We start from the raw sequence: 18,545 nt of genomic DNA, 5'->3' as shown, positions 1-18,545 counted from the left end.
GAAGAATGGAGGTTCAGCCATGGGGTTAGGAAGCAAAGTGGATTAGTCCAAAGTGGAGGGTGAGGTTAGAGAGTAAGATGGAGCTCAGCCAGCAGCCCAAGTGAGAGTGGTTATCTATGTTTTTATTTCTTGTTCCTATACATCTCAGCAAGCCTGTGAGCGAAGTAGACATCACCACTGTTTTCTTTCCACAGCCTGCAATCTAGTTCTTCTCACCAAAACATTCTAGCCTGCTTCAAACTAGCACACTGTGTTAAAATCATATACAGAGTGACATTTAATCCCCATGCATTGGACTCTGCTTTGTCCTTCATAACCTTTGCAGATGCCGAGTAACGTCCTGACTGTTAATGTTTCCAGGCTTTGCTCTCTGTACACGATACTGTTGCTCAGAAGAACTATGATCCAGTCTTGCCTCCCATGCCTGATGATATTGATGAGGAAGAAGATTCAGTTAAAATAATCAGGCTTGTCAAAAACAGGGAACCGTTGGTGAGTGACTGTCTTTTGTTTGGGGGAGTTGTGTTTGTGCTCAGATAAGGAAGGTGAATAGGCAACATTACCTTGAAATGTGGATAGATGGACTTTGTAAATGTTTATTCAGAGTCACTGAGTGGCAGGGGTTGGAAGGGACCTCCACAGGTCATTGAGTCTGACACCCCTGCAAAGCAGGATCAATTAGGGCAGATCACACAGGAATGTGCCCAGGTAGGTTTTGAAGGTCTCTAGCGAAGGAGGCTCCACAACCTCTGTGGGCAGACTGGGACAGGACACCAGCACCCTCACAATAGAGGAGTTTCTCTTCATGCCAAGATGGAATTCCCTGTGATTGAGTTTATATCCATTGACTCTTGCCCTATCACTGGATATCACTGAAAAGAGACTGGTTTCATCCTCCTGACAGCCACTCTTCAAGTAGTTGTGGATATTGATAAGGTCATAGAATCAGCCAGGTTGGAAGAGACCTCCAAGCTTAGCCAGTCCAACCTAGCACCCAGCCCTAGCCAGTCAACCAGACCATGGCACTAAGTGCCTCAGCCAGGCTTTTTTTGAACACCCTTTCAGCCTTCTGTTTTCCAGGCTAAGCAGCCCCAGGTCTCAGTCTTTCCTCATAAGAGAGATGCTCCAGTCCCTTAACCATCATCATAGCTGTCTGTTGAACTCTCTCCAACAGTTCCTACATTCAGTAATACCCTCATGACTTCCATTCACAGCCATTGTTAGTCAAGCACAGGAAATGAGTAATGAGATTGTGTTCATTCATGATGTTTGAACATTGTATATGTGGGCCAGCCTGAGCAGTTAGATCAGTAATATATTCATCGTTTATCTTGAATTTGAATCATGAACTTGTTTTAGAATGAGAGAGGGAGAATGAATCCCCACGGAAATCTTGACCCTGGTTTGTGAACTGTGCCTGTTAGCATTCATGTGAAAAAAAAAACCCAACAAAGTGACCTTTTGATGCACCAAATGAAAGCATAAAAACATATTTTCAAAGACTTGAATTGAAATCTGGTCAAATTTAAGATGCCTGTTGTTCTACTTTGGGTTATGAATAGTAGAAAGTTAATATCTTCATGGGGATATCTGGAAAAAATGAAAGGGCTAAACCCAGGTTGTGTTGCAAGCATATTAAAATGCTGTAGTGGTTTGGATATTTTTATTTGCTGTAGAGTGGGAGTCATCTTGTATAAAATGTAACTGTATTTCTCCTGCAAACCTGTAAGGGCTCTGGTTTATGTTGTACTGGATATTTGTTTTAATGGATAGCAATCCTGGGCAAGTATCTGCAAAGTTACTTGGAGAAGGCCATGAATTTGTACTTGAGATGACAGAGGGAGAGCAGTGCCTCTATTAGACATACAGGGATCATAGAATCAATCAGATTGGAAGAGACCTCCAAGATCAGCCAGTCCAGCCTAGCACCCAGCCCTGTCCAATCAACCAGACCATGGCACTAAGTGCCTCATCCAGGCTTTTCTTCAACACCTTCAGGGATGATGACTCCACCACCTCCCTGAGCAGCCCATTCCAATGCCAATCACTCTCTGCCAACAACTTCCTCCTCACATCCAGCCTAGACCTCCCCTGGCACAACTTGAGACTGTGTCCCCTTGTTCTTTACTGGTTGCCTGGGAGAAGAGACCAACCCCACCTGGCTGCAATCTCCCTTCAGGTAGCTGTAGACAGCAATGAGGTCACCCCTGAGCCTTTTGTCCAGGCTGCACACCCCCAGCTCCCTCAGCCTCTCCTCTTAGGGTTTGTGTTCCAGGCCTCTCACCAGCTTTGTTGCCCGCCTGTGAACATGTTCCAGTATCTCAACAAGTATAGTGGGATAGTCTGTCCCACAGCAGATATCTCACTGTCACTCTTTTTTCTTGATGGATTTCTGGCATCAGTAAGTAGGGAATGAGCTTTGGTATTGATGGGCTGCAGGTGCCCATAGGCATAAGTAAAATTTTATTTTATGGAATGTTTTGTCATGTGGAAAAAAAATCAATCACAGCTTTAAGCTTTCTTTGAGAAAGAGAACAAAGTTCCTTTAGGATTACTGCATCAGAAAGAGTGTTCTGAAAGGTGTGGAGGAATTAGAACATAGACTGTGCAATGAGTTCCAATGGAGTAGCTTATTTTTAATGTTAATGAAAACAGATTTGTTTTTTCCTTAATTTGTCAGATAACTCTTAAGAAAATCTTAATTTACATCTTTCAGACATGATTTGTTATTAGGAGTTTTATGAGTTGTGTACTGTAAGTTAATCATATCTCCAAAAGGATTGCATAAATTCATAACTCATAGAATGGTTTGGGTTGGAAAGGAGCTTAAAGATCATCTAGATCCAAACCATCTGCAGGGGCAGGGACACTTCTCACTAGAACAGGTTGCTCAAGGTCTCATCTAACCTAGCTTTGAACACCTCCAGGAAAGGAGCAGCCACAACCACCCTGGGCTACCTGCTCCAGTGTCTCACTCCCCTCACTGTAGAGAATTTCTTCCTAGTCTCCAGGCTAAATCTGCTCTCACCCAGCTTCAGTTCATTCCTTCTCATCCTATCACCACAAGCTCTTGTGAAAAGTCCCTTCCTGGCTTTCTTGTATGCTCCTTTCAGGTGCTAGAAGCAGCTTTGAAAGTAATACTGGTGGATTTTTAGGAAATTTTGTATGAGATACATCCAGTGGATATTAGCTTTTGAGATTTTAAACACTCTTAGACAGTTTGAGCTGCCTTACTCAAAGGTTATCCTTGGTCTGTACCTCAAATTCCGTTCTTGCCCCTTCACTCCAGAAGGATACTGAGAACTTCAGGCACCTCTGTATTGGTTTGACCCTGACTGGGAGCTGAGCACTTGCTCCTTTTCCCCAGTGGGATGTGGGAGAGAATTGGAAAGGTGAAGGTGAGAAAACTCCTGGGTTGATATCAGAACGTTTAATAGGTAAAGCAAAAGCTGCATGTGCAAGCAAATCAAAACAAGGAATTTATTCACTGCTTATATGGGCAGGCAGGAAAGCAGAGCTCCATCACACCTAGCTGTTACCTGGGAGGAAAAACACCATCACTCCAGATATACCCCTTCCTCCTCCTTCCTCCAGCTGTATATGCTGAGCAGGGTGTTGTATGGTCTGGAATATCCCTTTGGTCAGTTGAGGTCAGCTGCCCTCCGCTGCTTCCCTCCATCGTTATGTAAGGATTCTTGCTACTGAGTTGAGGCTGGAGGTACTATGTAGTACTTTTTTCTTTCTGGGCTGGGGATCCTCTGGCTTCTTGAGTTGAAGATCCTGAGCTCTCTGAACTTTTCTTGCACTTCAGATACATTCTGGTTCTCTGCTGTACACAAACAGCAAAGACTGTTTTTCCACTAAGCCGTAAGCTTTACATCAGTTGCACACCCTGGACGTTCCTGACTTGGCTATCTCCTTTGGATGACTTTCAGCAGTGCTCTCTGTGAAGCAAATCAGGCACTTTCTAAACTTCTTTGGAACACATCTAGTGACCATTTTTATAGAAAAGTGCAGCACATTTTCCCTTGTACTTGTTCATGCTTTTCTCCCAGGTCAGCACCTCTCCGCTGTGCTGAGCCGGTGTTAATCACTTATTAATGAAGCTTGAGTTCCCTGGAGTAATCAGCTCAAAAGAGAGGGAAACACATGGTTAGTGGGAGGACTTTCTGCTTGCCAGATTTCATCAGTTCAGAAGTCAGTACTGAACTTTTCTCCATTTTTTTTGGAGGAGATGATATAAACTTTTGGTAATCCTTCCACAGGTTAGTTTGGGGTTCCCCCCGCCCCCAATTGGCAAATGCCATTCTCACAGTGTCTCGAGAAAGGTGAACTTGTGTTAGAATAGAAGGTTCTGTCTGAACAAGGTAATTTAGAGCATCTTTGAACCTTAAATAAAGGGAAGTGGAAACATCATCTTTTTTTTTTTCAGATAGTCCAAAATTCACCTGGCTATAATTAGGCTTTTTGTTGGATAGCTCAGTGGGGTTTTATTTGTGTTTCCCCCTCCAGGACTTTTTCAACCACTGCCATACTCCCAGTTAGCATTCCTGATACCTGAGATGCACAACCATATTAGCAGCAGTTCAGTTCCTGCCCTCTCAGTACTTCCAGCTCTCAACTGATATTCCAGGTTTGTGAGAGCAGTCATGCAGCTGTTCTGAACAGGAACCTTTTTCACTTTATAATGGTTGCCTCTTTGTCACACAGGCTCATTTCATGTAAATATAACCAACCCTGATGATACTGTGATACTGTGAAAACTAATCTCTGTGCTGTCTCTATAGACAAGAGAGAAACAGGCAGCTCTAGAGAATGACATCTATTGTAGACACCTGCCTTAAGGAAGGAATGATGAATTCTCTGGACCTTCCTATTTCTTTTTGTTACCTGTGTGGCTTGAACTACAAAGCTGATTTCTGTAATGAACTTGGCTGAAATGAATGGTGATAGCATAAAATGGTCATTTACATGTTCTGCTCCTGTAAATTCGACAGCTCTTGCTTGCATATCAGAGGACCAAAGCATCATTCCTACAAAGCCAAGGTGAGACAGTTGGGATTGTTCAGCCTGGAGAAGAAATGCTCCAGAGAAACCTTAGAGCAGCCTTCCAGTACCTGAAGGGGGTACAGGAGGGCATGGCTTATGAGGAGAGGCTCAGGGACCTGGGGCTGCTTAGTCTGGAGAAGAGAAGACTGAGAGGGGATTTGATAAATGTTTATAAGTATCTGAAGGCTGCCAGGAGTGGGGGGACAGGCTCTGCTCACTGCTCCCTGGGATAGGACAAGGAGCAATGGGTGTAAGCTGCAGCACAGGAGGTTCTGCCTCAACACAAGGGGGAACTTCTTTCCTGTAAGGGTCACAGAGCACTGGCACAGGCTCCCCAGAGAGGTTGTGGAGTCTCCTTCTCTGGAGACTTTCAAGGCCTGTCTGGATGTGTTCCTCTGTGATCTGTGTTAGATAGTATGGTCCTGCTCTGGCAGGGGGCTTGGACTCGATCTCCTTGGGTCCCTTCCAACACCTAACACCCAGTGAGCCTGTGATCTTTCAAACTCTTATTAGTGATTTATAGGCTACTCTTTCTTTCCTTTAACAACTAAGGCTTATACTGTTTATATTCTGGAACCTGCAGATATATGGATAAATAAAGATCCCACCTGTGAAACCTGAAGTGATGTTCACCAATCAGTGTGATTATCATGTTAAAAATGACAAAATCTCGACACACCCAACCCCAAAAATCAGTGAAAGAGCCTTGCTGAGGGGGCTTATATTATTTTTAGTGCTTCTGCATGGTATACCTTTAAACATTTTCTCAGTCTGATCACCATATGGCTCCCAACCTCCTTATTTTTCCCTTTAAAAGTATTTTATACAGAGCTATGCTATTACATCTGTATATGTCTCATTTAGGGTAACTTGCACTTTTGGCTGGCAGCACTAAAAATATTTTCCAGCTCTCAAGGTCCAGTCTAACCTTCTTCCATTTTTAAAGCTCTAAATGAGGAGCTGCACTGCACATGTAACTGAAAGTACTGGAGCTGAACATCTCATAAGGAGAAATCTTGCCAGATTATATATACCTCAGAGTTGAAGCAGGGCTGGCAGCAGTACAAGAGAAGCTGCTTTTTCAGAAAATCAACTCAAAAAAAGAAATCCATTTGTGTTTGCTTTCTTCTTAAGTGTTCTAAATTGGGAGGGAAGGGGAATTTGAAGAACCTCCTTTTTTTTCTTTGTGTACTGTAAGTACAGCAAAAATCCATAAACTCAAAGTGGTTTTCGTGGCTCTGCTCATTTGCTTTGCGTTTGCTGTAAAGGAGTTCTTGACAGTGAGCTGAGTGGGGTTAAATAACTTCCCTGTGAATTTGAGCTTGGGTTTGTGCTTTGTTTAAAAATTCCAATTTACCTGTTATCTTTACTCTGGCATCTCTCAAATTTGGCTAATCTGTGCTAGGAAAACTCATTTTGTGCCAGTAGGGATAATCACGTGGAGTATGAAGTGACCGTTCCACTTGGACAAGAGCCTTCTTGTTACTTCCAGATGCTGTCTGGGTCAATACTGTGAGCTTTGATTGCACACAAGGGTTTGGTTTTTTTCAGCCTCTGCCTGAAAACAAAATGAAATCAAGTACCCATATTCAGACATCAGCAGAGGGCTGGCGTAGCTGGGTGGTCGCAGTGGAAGGCTGTCAGAAATCCTTTTGCATTCAGTGGCATTTAATAGTGTTGACTTCCAAGTAAGAGGCATAAAGCCTTTCTGTTCAAGGCTTTTTTTCCCCCACCCCTGATTAATTAGGGGAGCCTCTGTTTTATATGAAGAATGTAGTGGAAATATCCTGCATTTATAGTTGGTTTTAGCATCCCAATGCTTGTTTTCTTCTCTTTCTTTTTGATGGATGTACTCAAAGAAAAGAGGCTTTGTACTTTTAAACAGAGTAACTTTCAAGGTATGAATAATAAACTTCCAATTAATATCTACTGCTGCAGAGTCAACTTATTATTGAGATATAAGGTAAAGGCCTTAATGCTTTGCTTGCCATATTCCTGGTGCTATGTGATTCTTCTTGCTCAGAAGTCTAATTGGGTGTTTTTAAAGTGAGGCTAACTGCAGCTCAATACCTGGTTTGGAACTCTCAGGCTCATTTAAAACTCTTAACACAAACAAACGTTCCCTGATGTGATCACATTATAAAAGCCACATAATAAGGTTGGTAAATTGCAGAATTGCTTTGCTTCTGAATGGAATTTAAGGCTAACAAATTTAAGATGTAAAATAAAATGCAGAAACTCATCACATTGGTCCTGCTGTGGAGTGCTGGTTACTATTACAGTTTCAACCAAAAAAGCATGTGGTGACTGTTCTAATTTTTCTCTTTTTGCCATATGTGTAATTTAGATATTAAGACATAGTAATTAATCTCCCAATTTTTTTGTCTCCATGTCTTGCATACATTTTTTATCTTAGAGATAGAGGGAAACAAGTTTATTTTCAGTCAGTTGAAGTGTTAATTGTAGTAAAATGTCAGCCCTGTTACTCATTTGCACAGATTTCAGCTTTATGAAACAGCTAAAAAGTGAAGTAGTGATAAAAATCATGTTCATGTTTCATGTAAGCAGAGGAAAGGTAGCTATAAAAACAATCTAATTAAGGAACTGTATGAAGTGCTCATGTACCTCACTTCAAACATAACACTTCTCTGATGAAAGAGAAGCCTAACCACTCACTTATACTCAGAGGTGAAGTAAAAACTGTTCCTTCACCAATCACAAATGGGATGAAGCTGGTGAGAGGCCTGGAGCACAGCCTATGAGGAGAGGCTTGAGGGAGCTGGAAGTGTTTAGCCTGCAGAAGTGGAGGCTCAGGGGTGACCTCACTGCTGTCTACAACTACTTGAAGGGAGGCTGTAGCCAGGTGGGGTTGGGCTCTTCCGCCAGGCACCCAACAACAGAACAAGGGGACACAGGCTCAAGTTGTGCCAGGGGAGGTCTAGGCTGGATGTTAGGAGGAAGTTGTTGCCAGAGAGAGTGATTGGCATTGGAATGGGCTGCCCAGGGAGGTGGTGGAGTCGCCATCCCTGGAGGTGTTCAAGCAAAGCCTGTCTGAGGCACTTAGTGCCATGGTCTGGTTGATTGGACAGGGCTGGGTGCTAGGCTGGACTGGCTGAGCTTGGAGGTCTCTTCCAACCTGGTTGATTCTATGATAATTTTCCAGCAAATTGCCTTACTGGTCAGAGTCCTAAACTCCTCCCTGGTGATGGACCAAATCAGAGCTACCACAGGTGACTAATGGCAAAGTAGTCCTGTGCAAGGAAAAAGCTGTTGGCCAGAGGGTGAATTTTTTGTCATTTGTGGTAGTGGTGGTAGTTTTTGGGGGGTTTTGTGGGAATTGGGGTTTTTAAATATTGGATCACATACTCTTTTTGGAAATGATGCTACAGTATATTTATCTAGCTAAAATCCTTCTCCTTGGTCTGGGAATTCCACCCACCAGAACAGGTCCAGCATTTCCCTCTTCACTGGTTCCCATCTGCCTGCGAGGCAGCAGCTCTGTGCCTCCTCATCCCTGCTTTCTCACTGGCACTGCTGTTGCCTGCTGTTTCCCCATCACCTTGTGCCTCCGTTCAGCTCAGCCTCGCAGTTCTAGTTCCAAAGGCATTTCTCTCATCTGGACAGCTGCTGGCTGATGTCATTTAACCTGAATGCCTCGCACCGTGTTTGTGTCATGTGTGAAAACAGCCGTGGCCACCTCAGGAAATGTTCCTCTCCTCTGCACTTCTCTCCCGTGGGCCTTCCAGGTGATCCCCCACATGCAGGAGCAATTCTCACTTTTCTATTTATTTATTAATAACTCTGGAAAGCAAAATGGTGAAGAGTGGCTGCAGTGGCAGTTCTGAGTGTAAAGTGCAACAACTGTGAATGTGAATAACCTTTGCATACCCACAGTGTACAACCTGGCCTGGTTTAACAGAGGAACAACAATTTCTCAGGTTTCAGAGGTAGTTCAGTACAGTTTTAGCAGCAGGCTCAAGTAAGGTACACTGCAGTTAGCATTAAGTTGAGAAGCAAACTTTTCCTGTCATTTGTACTTTAAAGCTGTGTCCATACAGAAGGCATCAGTTACTGCTGAGTGCAATATGGGAAAGAGACTCCTTTCACTTTTTAAGAAGATGGCAACAGAGCAACATATTTTGTATTCTCTTTTCAAGAGCAAGTATCATTTCTGCCTTATTCACACACCAACATGATGACCACTTTTTGCAGCTTTGTAAAGCAAATGTTATTTAGTGTTGAGAAGTTACAGTGAAATTAACTAATTTTCCCCCTTCCTTTCTCTCTTTTTTTTCCCTCTTCCCTTTCCCCCTTCCTTTCCCCCCACCCCTTCCTTTCTCCCCTTCTTTTTCCTCCCCTTCTTTTTTCCTCCCCTTCTTTTTTCCTCCCCTGCTTTTTTCCTCCCCTTCTTTTTTCCTCCCCTTCTTTTTTCCTCCCCTGCTTTTTTCCTCCCTTTCTTTTTTCCTCCCCTTCTTTTTCCTCCCCTTCTTTTTTCCTCCCCTGCTTTTTTCCTCCCCTGCTTTTTTCCTCCCCTTCTTTTTTCCTCCCCTTCTTTTTTCCTCCCCTTCTTTTTTCCTCCCCTTCTTTTTTCCTTCCCTGCTTTTTTCCTCCCCTTCTTTTTTCCTCCCCTGTTTTTTTCCTCCCCTGCTTTTTTCCCCCATGTTTTTTAACCAAGGGAGCTACCATTAAAAGGGATGAACAAACTGGTGCAATTGTGGTGGCAAGGATAATGCGTGGAGGAGCTGCAGACAGAAGTGGTAAGACATCACTGCTTGGCACTAACCCTTCAAGTTCCAGTACCTGGAACAGGATGAGATGAAATATGTCACTCTTACAAAAATATTTGGGATCTAGACCGTTTTTTTCAAAGTGATATTTCAATACTGTTGAAAGTACTTCTGCTGATTTCCACCCCCACACACACATTCAGTGTCTTTGAGTTAGCAGATACAGTGGTTTATTTATTTATCCATCTATTTATTTATCATAATTTATTTCCAACTGAAGACATCCACTTAGTAATGATGAGATATGCCAAGATTATAACCTGCTGATGGAGTAACTCAGGATGGTTGTACTGTTTTATGTGAGCACATCCATTTGGAGTTTCAGCTGGCAACTCTTAAAATAGCAGCACATCTTTGACTGCCACTGTTTAGTTTGGGATGCTCAAAGAGTGCAAGAACTCAAGGAAGAGATCCTGAATTAGATTCTGAAGTGTCTCTTTTCACTGATGAAAATCTGGGGCAGTTTTTCACACTAAGATGGGGTAATGGAGTAGAACTAGATAGATGTGTGTATATATATAGAGACAGAGTTAAATTTAGCAATCATTTGTGCCACAGATTAGCACTCAGCAGCCTCAGTGATCTTTGCAGTACTTGCAGCTGTGTAGCAGTAAGAAAGCAGGATTAGAGAAAGAATTGGCACAGACATTGTTCAAACATCTGTGTATTAGTCTGGAAAAGTCATAGAGAAGTTGTGCTAATTTTCAAGAGGAAGGAAGGGAGATGAGCAAACCAACCATCTCATCTTATCTGTCAGGACAGTAGTTGGCACTTTCACCATACAGTCTTGCTTTTAAATTAGAGCTGAAGGGACAAGGGAGAAAACCCCTTAAGTGTTAGTGGTATTTTTGGTGCAATACACAGCTGCTTTAACAACCCCTCTTTGTCTTCTGTAGGTCTTATTCACGTTGGTGATGAACTGAGAGAAGTCAATGGAATTCCAGTAGATGATAAAAAACCTGAAGAAGTAATACACATCTTGGTAAATACCAAACATCTTAAAAGTCATTTAGGAGGGTCAAGGAAAAAAAATAATTGAGCTTTACAATTTCTGAGGTGTTTCTTAAAAAAAAAAAAAAAAAGTATAGAATCATAGAATCAACCAGGTTGGAAGAGACCTCCAACATCATTCAGTCCAACCTAGCACCCAGCCCTGGACAGTCAACTAGACCATGGCACTAAGTGCCTCATCCAGGCTTTGCTTCAACACCTGCAGGAACAGTGACTCCACCATCCCCCTGGGCAGCCCATTCCAATGCCAATCACTCTCTCTGGCAACAACTTCCTCCTAACATCCAGCCTAGACCTCCCCTGGCACAACTTGAGCCTGTGTCCCCTTGTTCTGTTGCTGGTTGCCTGGCAAAAGAGGCCAACCCCCACCTGGCTACAACCTCCCTTCAGGTAGTTGTAGACAGCAATGAGGTCACCCCTGAGCCTCCTCTTCTCCAGGCTAAACAACCTCAGCTCTCTCAGCCTCTCCTCATAGGGTTTATGCTCCAGGCCCCTCACCAGCCTTGTTGCCTTTCTCTGGACATGTTCCAGCACCTCAACATCTCTCTTGAATTAAGTGCCCAGAACTGGATACAGTACTCAAGGTGTTCTACAATAATGCCTTTTCCACCAGTGCCATCATTTACAAACCTCTGTTTCCTTCCCCTTAAACAATTATTTTCATAACACATTACATAAATATGCAATGACATTTTGTTTGTAAAGAGTTAATGATGATAATATGGCTGCAAATATGTTGCAGAATGTTGCAGACCTCCATGTGTAACCTACAGTTTTGAAAGCTGTTGAACCATGAACAGCTCAACCATGAGCTGTTGAACTTAAAACCATTTAAAATCTATTAAGTAGCAACATTAATTCCATGTGAAAATGAATTCATGGTACATGTACTTGATAGACTCTCTAAGTGGTATGTTTTGTAAGGATTGGAGGTATGGAGCCATATATCATAGAATCATAAAATGGCTTAGGTTGGAAGTGACCTCAAGGATCAGCCAGTTCCAACCCTCTGCCACAGGCAGGGACACCTCCCACTAGAACAGGTCGCTCAAGGCCTCATCCAACCTGGCCTTGAACACCTCCAGGAAGGGAGCAGCCACAACCTCCCTGGGCAACCTGTGCCAGTGTCTCACCACCCTCACTGCAAAGAGCCCTTTCCTGACTTCTAGTTTAGATCTCCCCTCTGCCAGTTTAAACCTATTATCCCTTGTCCTATCATTACAGGACCTTGTCAATAGTCCCTCCCCAGCCTTCCTGTAGGTCCCCTTCAGTAAAAAGCCACTATAGTGTCTCCTCAAAGCTTTATTTTCTCCAGGCTGCAGAGCCCCAACTCTCATAGCCTGTCCTCATAGCAGAGCTTGCTGCAGCCCTATGAGCATCTTTGTGGTCCTCCACTGGGCTGGCCCTGACAGTTCCAGGTCTTTCTTGTGTTGGGGGCTCCAGAACTGCATGTTTGCAATCCTGAAGCCATTCTAATTATTCCCTTATGGAGCACTATTGCAAATTAAATAATCTAGACTTAGAATCATAGAATCAACCAGTTTGGAAGAGACCTCCAAGATCAGCCAGTCCAACCTAGCACACAGCCCTATCCAATCAACTAGACCATGGCACTAAGTGCCTCATCCAGTCTTTTCTTGAAGACTTTTAATGAACTATTGAATATTTTTTACAGCAAAGAAACTGGTGAGGCTCAAGACAGAGCTTTATGTTCCTGATGTAGGCACTTCCATATACATAAATACCCCACTGGCCTGCCGACTCGAGTGCCTGTCTCACACTTTTGGTTCAATGTTAATGATTAATTTCTAGTGTTAGCCTCCTAATATTCCTACTTGCTTTATGGTTTTGTGCTCCCTCCAGGAACATTTTCCAGCAAACCCAAACGCCTCAAACCCTCTAGAAACACAATAGCGCTAGAGAAGGTGTGAACAATTTCCTCATTTATCTCCTGGAGGTGCAATATAAACATCAAAAGTTAGTTAGAGCAGGTTTCAAAAGGAACAGAATTATTGATTCCAGTCCTAGGGCTGGAGGAATCAGAGCTTGGCTGCTGCTTGTCAAACAGTGAGCTCTTGGAGCGCAGACGTGCTGGCAGAAGTGTGTCTCGCCTGGTAGTGGACAGGCCTGTTTCCATTTTGCTGGAATCTTTGGCTGGCTGTTGCACTCTCCTGGTTTTATGAAACTCCTCAGCCACATGCACTAGCAGCAGAGGCTCCAGCTGATTAGCACTTCCTTCAGCAGCGAAATGTCACAGAGGCAGTGGGAATATATTGCGGTTAATAAGTACCATGCAGCCAGACACACTTTAAGTGGGATATAGGGAAAGATGAATGGATGAGGTGGTTGATGATGGCTAACTTGTTTTAAGATTTATAGTGGAGCTCTTTTTATTCCATTTAGTACACGTAGACTATTCAAATATGTTTTTCTTTTCTAGTTTCTTCAAGTTGCCAAAAGAATAAATCCCCCTCACCCCCCACCCCAATAGTTTTATATGATAAATATGGCATAAGCCTGCTTGAATTATCTATCTTCTGTGCTTTTGAAAAATGAAATGCTAGCTGGATTTTTCCAGGGATGGCTGAACTGTGCCAGGAGTCTAGCAGTTGCTTCTAATAGGCATATATTTCAGCTGTAGCATTTGCTCCTGCTTTCACTGCAGAAGTGGGACCTCTCAAACATGCAGGTCCCAATGTTTGACAGACTGTCTCTGCCCACCAGTGAAGCAAATGAAACCAAGCATTGGACAAGGGAGGTTATTCTGCCCCTGGACTCAGCACTGCTCAGGCCACACCTTGAGGACTGTGTCCAGTTCTGGGCTCCTCCATTCAAGAGAGATGTTGCAGTACTGGAAGGTGTCCACAGGAGGGCGACAAAGCTGCTGAGGGGCCTGGAGCACAGCCCTGTGAGGAGAGTCTGAGGGAGCTGGGGGTGTGCAGCCTGCAGCAGAGGAGGCTCAGGGCAGAGCTCATTGCTGTCTGCAACTACCTGAAAGGAGGTTGTATCCAGGTGGGCTCGGTCTATTCTGCCAGGCAGCCAGCAACAGAAGAAGGGGACACAGTCTGAAGTTGTGCCAGGGGAGATCTAGGCTGGATGTGAGGAGGAAGTTGTTGGCAGAGAGAGTGATTGGCATTGGAATGGGCTGCCCAGGGAAGTGGTGGAGTCATCATCCCTGAAGGTGTTCAAGAAAAGCCTGAATGAGGCACTGGAATGAGGTGCTGGAACATGTCCAGAGAAGGGCAACAAAGCTGGTGAGGGGCCTGGAACACAAATCCTATGAGGAGAGGTTGAGGGAGCTGGGGTTGTTTAGCCTGGAGAAGAGGAGGCTCAGGGGTGATCTTATTACTGTCTACAACTACCTGAAGGGGCATTGTAGCCAGGTGGGGGTTGGCCTCTTCTCCCAGGCAACCAGCAATAGAACAAGGGGACACAGTCTCAAGTTGTGCCAGGGTAGGTATAGGCTGGATGTTAGGAAGAAGTTCTTCACAGAGAGAGTGATTTCCCATTGGAATGGGCTGCCCAGGGAGGTGGTGGAGGCACCGTCCCTGGGGGTGTTCAAGAAAAGCCTGGCTGAGGCACTTAGTGCCATGGTCTAGTTGACTGGCTAGGGCTGGGTGCTAGGTTGGACTCGATGATCTTGGAGGTCTCTTCCAACCTGGTTGATTCTATGATTCTATGATTCTATGGTTAGTGCCATGGTCTGGTTGATTGGACAGGGCTGGGTGCTAGGTTGGACTGGATGATCTCAGAGGTCTCTTCCAACCTGGTTGATTCTATGATTCTATGAAGTGGGCATTTTAATCTTTGCAATGTGAAGTTTGGCATAGTGCAGCTGTCAAACTATCCTCTCCTGTGAGAGGATAGATTAATTCTATTTCAGTATTTTAAAATGAATTAGGATTTCTTGTAAGATCTCTTTGAAATGTGCAGCTTCATTCTCAAGTGCATTTTCTCTTTGAATGCTCACCAGGCTCAGTCTCAAGGAGCAATTACATTTAAAATTATACCTAGCGTGAAGGAAGAGATGCCAGCGAAGGAAGGCAAGGTAGGCAAGACTTTTCCAGCAGCTATTGCAGCAACTGTTGTGCTAAGGATGGATTTTCTTTGCTTGAATAACAGAACACAATATCTGATTTATACCTCCCAACTCTGTTTTTCTAACGTGACAGCATGTAGTGCGTTCTGCACTTCAATACTCACATGCTGGATTTACAAGTGAGTGTAATGTGGCACTTCAGGTCTAACTCTGCAGCCGTGAAGATGACATAAGTAATCATCCATCTTCTGCAAGGACCTAACCACCTAACCTGCTTCCAAATACTTTTCTTTCTTCCATCATACACTTGATAGTGCCTTGGTTTGAAAGTATCTTCTCTCCTGTCCCCCGTAGGGGCACGCTATGCACCTGCAGAGTCCTATTTACCTTGGACCACAGAGACTTTACTACATGGTGTTTGCAGAAGGAATGAATTTAACATTCAGGTGTGAACTTCCAATGTTAGACTTCTATGAGGATGTTTTACAGCAATAGATGTTTATTGCTTCATGTTTTTTAGTTCAACAGTTTTGAACATTAAAAGCAGTAAAGGGAACTACCTTTGGATTAGATTTAATGCTCTGATTACAAAGATCAAACACCGTTTCTTTCAGATGTTTATCAGAGCCCTCTTTGACTATGATCCTAATGAGGATAAAGCAATTCCTTGTAAAGAAGCTGGCCTTGCTTTCAGAAAAGGAGATATCCTTCAGATCATGAGCCAGGATGATGCAACTTGGTGGCAGGCCAAGCACGAAGGTGATGCCAATCCCAGAGCAGGCTTGATCCCGTCAAAGCACTTCCAGGAGAGGTGAGCTATTGAGAAGCACAGTTTCATTCTTTTTCATAGTCAGAGAAGGCACTCATTTGCCAAGTTGTTAAGTTAGCATAGTTGACATAAGTAATGCTCATAGATTACATGAGTGTGATAAACCTGCATTTGCAGCAAGGCAACTGAACTTGGAAACCTGTTGCTGGAATCCTTTGGATTTCCTTATTTGTCTGGCTAAAATCAGTAATGATAAAAACTGATAGCGTATCACTGATCCAGACTGAAAGAAAAACAACATATGGAAAACAGCACATCAGTATCTGCACTCACAGTGATGTGCCCTGCAGGAATAGGAGCTGCAGCAGGTTTTGGACAACTAACAAAAAAATGAGGCTGAGGATTATTATTTTTCTTTTAATGGTGAATAGATTGCATGAAGCTAATTTGTGTTTAAAATCTCCTGGATATTTTGCAGTAGCCTCACGATGTTAAGCGTTTGTTAATCTGAAACTTGGCAGTGAAAACTGAGGAGTTTGTGTCTTTCTCCTATCACTTCCCATTTTATAGGAGATTTGCACTAAGAAGACCAGAAGTGCACATTCAACCACTGAAAATTTCCAACAGAAAGTCATGTAAGTCTGTTAAGCTGGCATAGAAATCATACTCCAGATCTCTCACCCTATAAAGCACTTCGTTTCAGCCTTATGACTGCAGGAGCGTTTCTCCTGGGCACAACATCTTCTTGATTACATTGCATCGGTAAGAAAATTAATGTAAGAGCTGAAATTAAAAGCTTGAAAAGCAGCTAAGATCTTTCCCCAACCTCTGACTTTATTTGCAAAGCAGTGAGCCAAATGAATGTTTTGATGTATAATATTACAAAGGTTGAAGAGTGTTCTTTTCCTGGTGAAATGGTATGGAATTGGCTCAAGAGTTTATATCATTTGGACTGCATCAATACAGTGAAATTTATGTTTAGGGTGAGATTAAAAGGTCAGATAGGCTCCCCATATAGTTGGTGAGGTTTTGTGTCCTGAAAGCAGCAAAAAGCTTTGAGTCAGGACTTTGAGTTCTTTGAACCACTTCTTACTGTTTAAAATTCATTAGTAATAGTCTTTTAAAGACAGTAGTCACACAATAGAACAGAAATAAGCTCCAAGAAAGCATATACATGGAAACAAATGTTTTCTTTCCACTGGAATTTACATCAGCATCTGCTTAAACTATTATTGCATATGGTACTTGACCTGTTATTTCTTTCAGTTGTACAGGCTCACTGCAAAGTGAGTACAACATAAGATACTATCACGCTTCAGTAGGCTCTAAATCTTAAATGCCAACCTCTTTGTGAGTTCAACTAGAAGCATTCAGAAAGCACTCTAAAGCTTCCAAACATCTTTCATTCCCTAACATTAAAACAGAAAGTATGGACACTATGGCAAGCAGTGGTTGCTGGCACACTAAGTGCAAAACTAAATGCTTTTAACTTTAAAACTTCTCACTGAGGTTTCTTATTGCAGTTTTCCTAACTCCTTGCTGTGGCTTCTGTGTTCCAAAGCTTGACCATTGCTGTTAGTTTTCTAATAGTCTGCATGTTTCTATCCTTCATTCCATTTCACTATTGGACAGTGTGCCCCTAATGCTATTCTTAAATCCAAAGCCCCCTGATTAGTTTGGTGATTACAGTAACAGACTATATGATTACAGTATAGCTTCTCTAACTTATAGAGGTCTTAGAAACAAAGAGGAGCCTCCTCCAGCTTGTAGTAAATCTGTTCTTTTGCTAGGTTCTAGGTCGAGTTGCTCTGTCCCAGTTTTGGAATAAGTGTCTGATCCCAGGGTATAGCTATTTCTCTCTGTCCACTGCTCTTGAATGTGGATAATACCCTCAACAAGAGCCTTCAATTAAGGTGGCACTGGTGCTTTTGAAGAGGTAAATCACCTTCTGCAGCAGCACTGCATGATTCCATTTGTGACAGACTGCATCTTTTTAGTGACTTTCAAGCGAAAGGCTTGACAAGATGCATCTCACCCTCTGAATAGGCAGCTTGAATTTGATTGGAAATTGCCAAAATGACAACCCAACGAAATTTGCTATTGGTTGTCTGCTGTTTCCACTAACTTTCCCTTAACTAGCTTAAACGAGGGAGAAGAACTCCTCTTTTCCTCCCCTTTCTTTCAAGGAGTGACAATGCCTTAGGGTCAGGCAGCATCTCTGTTACTATTTTCCTTTAGACTCTCTTTAAACAAAGCAGGGTCCAGCTAAATGCCATCTAGAAGGCAGTGGTGCCTTTTGAACAAGGAAAGAGTGCAGAGGGATTCTAGGCTTGTCAATTTTCTCTCACCCCCATATCTTGTGACTATTTGCCCCATGTCCATGGGAGGAGAGGAAGCACTGTTCTGAGTAGAGGTCCATCCCTTTCTACAAAGACTAAACGTGGTTTTAGTGCTGGGAGAAAACTCAGATCCTTCACAGAGGAGGCATTTGAAGGACCAGAATTCAGCTATAGATAAATTGTTGTGATTAGGACTTAACCTCGAGTTGCTCTCAGGAGAAATTTCTGCTTGCTTGGCTTTTTAAGAATATTCCACATCTGGTGGGAAGCTCTGCCTTTGTCATCCTTCTAAAGTCAGGCAGCTTTTCATCCTATCAAGCACAGCAGTGAAGCTGTCAGAAGTGGAGGCTGTCTCTGTGTTTGTACAACCACCTTGCCCAAGCTGGGAGGTGATGGGAAACCAAGCATTGCCCCACCAGACAAACAGCATTCTGCCACTCTTGGAAACGTGTAAGGAAGGTGGCACAGGAAACAGAAAACTGGAAAGGGCTGCTGGTTCTGATTGTTTTATAAACCTTTTGTGCACTCTGGGGCATGATCCACTGATTACT

General features: G+C 43.2%; 1 protein-coding gene across 6 annotated transcripts in view; it reads left to right on the top strand.

Moving 5' to 3' along the window:
* The window catches only part of MPP7 (MAGUK p55 scaffold protein 7), a 151,786-nt gene that overhangs the window by 95,292 nt on the left and 37,949 nt on the right, over window positions 1-18,545 (top strand). For all 6 annotated transcript variants that reach the window (XM_064162776.1, XM_064162772.1, XM_064162775.1 and 3 more), the window contains 6 exons: window positions 361-492; window positions 9,725-9,806; window positions 10,733-10,818; window positions 14,821-14,895; window positions 15,501-15,697; window positions 16,226-16,290. In XM_064162776.1, coding sequence (XP_064018846.1) covers window positions 361-492; window positions 9,725-9,806; window positions 10,733-10,818; window positions 14,821-14,895; window positions 15,501-15,697; window positions 16,226-16,290 — 637 coding nt within the window. The remainder of the gene's footprint in view (window positions 1-360; window positions 493-9,724; window positions 9,807-10,732; window positions 10,819-14,820; window positions 14,896-15,500; window positions 15,698-16,225; window positions 16,291-18,545) is intronic.

The sequence above is a fragment of the Pogoniulus pusillus genome, chromosome 23 (genome assembly GCF_015220805.1).
Source record: "Pogoniulus pusillus isolate bPogPus1 chromosome 23, bPogPus1.pri, whole genome shotgun sequence".
In the NCBI taxonomy this organism is placed as follows: Eukaryota; Metazoa; Chordata; class Aves; order Piciformes; family Lybiidae; genus Pogoniulus; species Pogoniulus pusillus.
The sequence above is the reverse complement of the archived record's forward strand: the minus strand, read 5'-3'. Positions and strand labels throughout refer to the sequence as shown.